Source organism: Neopelma chrysocephalum, unplaced genomic scaffold (assembly GCF_003984885.1).
Source record: "Neopelma chrysocephalum unplaced genomic scaffold, ASM398488v2 Primary Assembly neopelma1_347, whole genome shotgun sequence".
Lineage (NCBI taxonomy): Eukaryota > Metazoa > Chordata > Aves > Passeriformes > Pipridae > Neopelma > Neopelma chrysocephalum.
Window position 1 is genome coordinate 857,341 of NW_020898011.1, and position 5,143 is coordinate 862,483.

Below are 5,143 nucleotides of genomic sequence, written 5' to 3' on the forward strand. Positions count from 1 at the left end.
ATATATATATATATGAGTACTGGGAAATCTTTGACTGCTAAAGAAGCCTTGAAGGGTGAGCAGAGAGGGACAGGAAGCCTTGGAAGCACCAGCCCTGTTAAAACCCTTTTCCCTTATTTTGCAGATTTGCCTCAATCGCCGGTGCCAGAACACGAGTGTTTTTGGGGTCCACAAATGTGCAACAAAGTGCCATGGACGTGGAGTAAGCATTATAAAAACACTGTTTTTATAATCAGTCAATAACCATTGGACAAGAATTCACTTTATGTTATAGCTTTGGGATCTACCATTGTTTGTAATAGATAAGTCAAAGTCAGTGCAGTAATTTTTTATTATGTATTTGCGTTTTTACTGTCCCTTATCTGAAATTATTTTTATTTGACAAAGAAATATTTATCAGGCAGCAATTATCTTGTCCTTAATTAACAGTCTGTGGTACAAAGGAATTTTGTCATCTTCTAAGCAATTTTAAGTCTAACCTTTCATCATGAAGAATTCCCATTAATAGTTAAAAAACCCAGTTTCTCCATAGATACAAAGAAATTAAAATTTTTGAATTGAGCATTTGAATCATTTGAATTGAGGGGCAGATGAAAAAGCATTTCCAAAAGTATGAAAATAAAGGGAAACCTTGTTGATGAGTTTCATGGCATGAAAGTGGTGCAGGATGAAAAATCTGATGATATCATTTAATAATATCAGTGTTTTGAAACCCAATTTATATTATGATAATGTTAATTATGTCAAGCTATGCCTTATTAACCTTGATTTGCTGATGAGCTGTTTGTTTCTGTGAAAAGCTGTGGTAACCACATTAAAGAACCATAGAAATTCACTGTCCTCTCTTGAGAAAGAATCTGAATTTCCTTTAACCTGTTTTATCCCTCTGAATTTGACAAACTGAGCAGTGTTGATGGTGCTGCCTGTTATCATTGAGCTCAAATGAGCAGCAGCTTGGATTGGCATCTTTAAATCTGTGCAGTGGAAACTCTCTGGTGCCTCCTGAGTGGCAAAAAATGACCTTGTGGAATTTTAAATGAGAACTCCTGTAGTGCTTTAATTTTAAAAAAAAAAAAAAGCTTAACAAAGTATAATTTTAATTATCTTCTTGTCTTTGAAAAGTAAATCATTTATTTTTTAATTTTACATGACCACAGCCAGTCTGGGGTCTGTGAATGATATTTCATTACTCTGCAGACACAGCCAGGATAGTGTTTCTGAGAGCCTGCCAGCTGACCTGGCCAGAAAAATGCATATTCAGAATAACCCAAACTCCTGGGAACTGATTTGTGTCTTACTGAGAAACCCATTTATGAATCTGTGCTGTGGGTTCTCCATGGTAATGGTGGATCAGAGATGATCAGGGTTAGCACAGAATTGAGGGCCATATTAACAATGAGCCTTAAGCCAAAAAACTTCATTTTAAAGTCAATTTGAGCATCTACAGGTGACTGTGACATCTCAGTGTTCAGTTTTAGGAGCATGTCCGGAGATGGGAACAGAGCTGGGGAAGGGTCTGGCGCACCAGGAGTGGCTGAGGGAGCTGGGGGGGTTCAGCCTGGAGAAAAGGAGGCTCAGGGGGGACCTTCTGGCTCTGCAACTCCCTGACAGGAGAGGGGAGCCAGGGGGGAAAGTCAGGCTTTGCTCCCAGGGAACAAGGGACAGGGGGAAACAGCCTGAAGCTGTGTCAGTGAGGTTTAGATTGGATATTGGGGAAAATTTCTTCACCAAAAGGGTTGTCCAGCCCTGGCAGAGCTGCCCAGTGCAGCGGTGGAGTCCCCATCCCTGGAGGCATTTAAAAGCTGTGTGGATGTGGCCCTTGGGGACATGGGTTAGTGGTTAATGATGGGACTCAGTGATCTTAGAGGGCTTTTCCAACCTAAACAATTCCATGATTCTGTGTATTCTGTCAATTCAGCACAGAACTTTACCCTCTGTATTAACCACACAGCCACTCCTTGGGTGGTAGCAAAATGAAATAAGAAGCATTTGGACTGTGGGACCTCCTGAGGAAAAATCCACGACTCTACTGGCTCCGTCTGCTCCGTGCAGTGGGAACAGGCTGATGTTAGTGATGGGCTCCAGCCCTCTGGAGCTCTCTTATTCTGCAGGGGGCATTTGATAGATCGGTCTTGCAAACTGTTTTTTAACTCAGACTAAAACCACCAGAACAGAGAGGACGGTATCTTTAGAGACAGTGCAGGTGTGATATCAAAGCTCCCTGAGGGTTTCCTCAGCTCTGATCCCAGTTTCACAACTAGTTCATCTTGGAGCAGTGGAAAAATCAGTACACAGGCTAGTTGCAAGCCTTAGGATAGGATAGTGGGCTGACAGAGCTTTACAGCCTCAACACCACGGGGAGACTCCTGCTCCTGTGGAGGCAGAAGGAAGTTAGTTTAACAGAAGTTAGAAGGCAGATAATGCTGCTGGAAGCAAAGAAAGAATAAGACTTCAGAGGTGTCTGATTATCCTGATATTATTGATGTTGTCAGCTGGGGCAACTCCAACGATTACCTGCCAAATAAATAACGTTGTTTAGGATCCCTCTTTCTTGGTGCTGAGTTGCTCCATCCCACCTTAGCTGTGCCAAGAGCCAGACACCAGCACAGATCTTTTTTTCTGCAAGTTTTATTCCTGTCACTGTCTGATTAGAAGCCCTTTTCAGCCAGGGCTGCTCTCAGACGTTAAGGGTAATCCTTTTGGTGCTCAGCCATTTGTCTTGTTTTGCAGGTCTGCAACAACAAGAAGAACTGTCACTGCGAGGCCGACTGGGCCCCCCCGTTCTGTGACAGGCCAGGCTTTGGTGGCAGCGTGGACAGTGGACCCATCAGACAGGCAGGTCAGTGTTAATCCAGGTTTTACCTGCTGTTTCCATGACAAAGAATGGAAATACAAAGTGTCACCTTGTAGGCAATGAACTTGCGAGATCGGGAAATAAGTCAGTAAATCAAATGGCTTCGTCCAAATGCTTTGCCACCAGCTTGGGAATTTAGGAAGCAAAGCCAAGGCAGGCTGAGAGCATCAATTTTCTTGCATAACTAAAGGCAGAATAGTCCTGGAGGGTTCTTTTCTTTGCATTTCTTTTTATTTTTTTTCAAGATACATGGTCAAGTTTAGTAGCTGACTGCAGTAAGTAGGAAGTGGTATTGACTGAAGCTGAGGATGAGGAGCCGACTCCCACACTTGAGCTGATCCTGTTGCCATGGTAGATGAACATTGCAGTACTCCTGGATTCACCCTGAGACATGCCAAGCTCTGGTGTTCTCCACTGACTGTATCAGGATGGAAATCCCTTAGCTATGTGCCTAATGAAGAGTGGGTATTGCAAAGATTATAAATGCAAAATTATTATTTTCTATAATTTGTATTTCAGTTTCCCCTTGTTGGGTCTGCAGAACGTTGGTTATAGTATCTTACTTCTCTTTGGCCAACCTCAGAAAGAATTATTTCTACACATTGCTAAGTTTATGGGATTTATGACTGAGTATGTGACAGGACAAGCAATCTACTCACATATACATATATAAACTAAAACTTGATGGAAAATAATGCCTGTTTTCATATGAATAATACTATTCTAAACCAAAATGGATTCTCTTTTCTACACACCAGATGCTGCAGTGAGTTGCAATACTGGATTTATGACACCATGGTCATTTCCATGACAAAGCTTCACATTATGATTTCACTATTGAAACATTCTTTTTTTTAAATGATAGCAAAGAAACCATGGTCAGGCACTGAATAAATGTCATTATTTGTGTTGAATGTTGCCTTTTAAGGTATTCTTTAAAGCATTATAGTCCTTTTTCAGCTTACCTGAAAACTAAGTCACTGGAGAAGACAAATATATATCTTTGATACTTCTAACATTTTATGCTTTGATAATTCTTGAATTTTGTGTTTTGGAAGCCAACACTTCAGCTTAACAGAAAATTGTTTTAGCATTGGTTTAATATAGTGTTTTAGTTTCACCATTTTTCTCCAAAGAGAATGTTATATTTAATAATACAGTGAATAAAAAAAATGGAAATTTCCAGAGGAATTTTCTGCAGTTGGCACTTGGATTTTACCCAGCTGACTTGCAATAAACCAATGTGTTTGACACTGTATTTTTCTTACAAAGAAGGCTTAAATATTTAACTGTTAGGTAGAGAAGGGAATTAATTTAAATTACATCCTCTTAGCTTAGTGAGGTGTTTATTATTTGAGATTTATTATTTTTATCATTAGATGATTGGATTTGATGATATTAGAGGTCTTTTCCATCCTTAAAGGTTCAATAATTCTGCAGTGCTGTAAGGTCCCCATCAAGCCCCACATCTCAGTCAGTGCTGACTGTTCCCCAGCATCCCAGTGAGTTCAGGTCAGTGGATAGGAGCCAGCTGGCTGGGAATCAGCTGGGATAAGCCAGAGCCAGTGATGATAGGTTACCAGAGCAGAGATTAAAGAAGTTTCCCCTACTGTGGGAGTGTGCATTTTTCAGGTCAGCAGTCCTGAAGAATCACAACATCCTCTCCTCCAGGCAATGATCGTATCACATCAGAGCTGCCGCTCACCTCTTCCTAAAAGTGAGGCTTCCTTCCAGCTGCAAGTCATCTAGGCAGGGTTCATCTCACTGTTGTGCCTCATTTAGGTCCCAGCAAGGTACTTAAAGCAGCTTAAAGCACTCTACAAACTGGAGCAAGTCCAGCAGTCTGCAGCCACTCACTAGGCAGAGCATCCCTCGGATCCTTCAGCTCCTCGCTTGCCTCCACGTTTGATTCGACAGCATCTGGGCTGAGCCCCAGCTGTGCAGATTTCAGACTGTTTGCCTGGTGTTAAAGCACAATGAAACCCCTAAAATCTCTTTATAAAGGAGCTGGATCACTGCTTATGTCTGAGGGATGGAATACATGAAAGTCTGGATGTTACCAAACTCTGATCTCAGCATTTCTGATCCTTTTCCCTCCCTCTCAGCCTCTGTCCCCCTCTCACCCTGGCAGCAGGAAGAAAATTCCAGTTGGCATTGCATATCCACAATCATCTGGTGGGTGTCAGGACCTGAACATAGGTGCAGAGAGAGAGAATATATGGAGGTATTCAAGAGAAGAGAAAAGAGAAGAGAAGAGAAGAGAAGAGAAGAGAAGAGAAGAGAAGAGAA

The 5,143-nt window shown here is 41.6% G+C and overlaps 1 protein-coding gene across 1 annotated transcript in view; it reads left to right on the forward strand.

Annotated features, from left to right (window-relative positions):
* Positions 1–5,143, forward strand: part of ADAM12 (ADAM metallopeptidase domain 12) — a 183,426-nt gene that overhangs the window by 169,557 nt on the left and 8,726 nt on the right. Inside the window, exons 17-18 of the mRNA XM_027705707.1 lie at positions 125–202; positions 2,731–2,839. Coding sequence (XP_027561508.1) covers positions 125–202; positions 2,731–2,839 — 187 coding nt within the window. The remainder of the gene's footprint in view (positions 1–124; positions 203–2,730; positions 2,840–5,143) is intronic.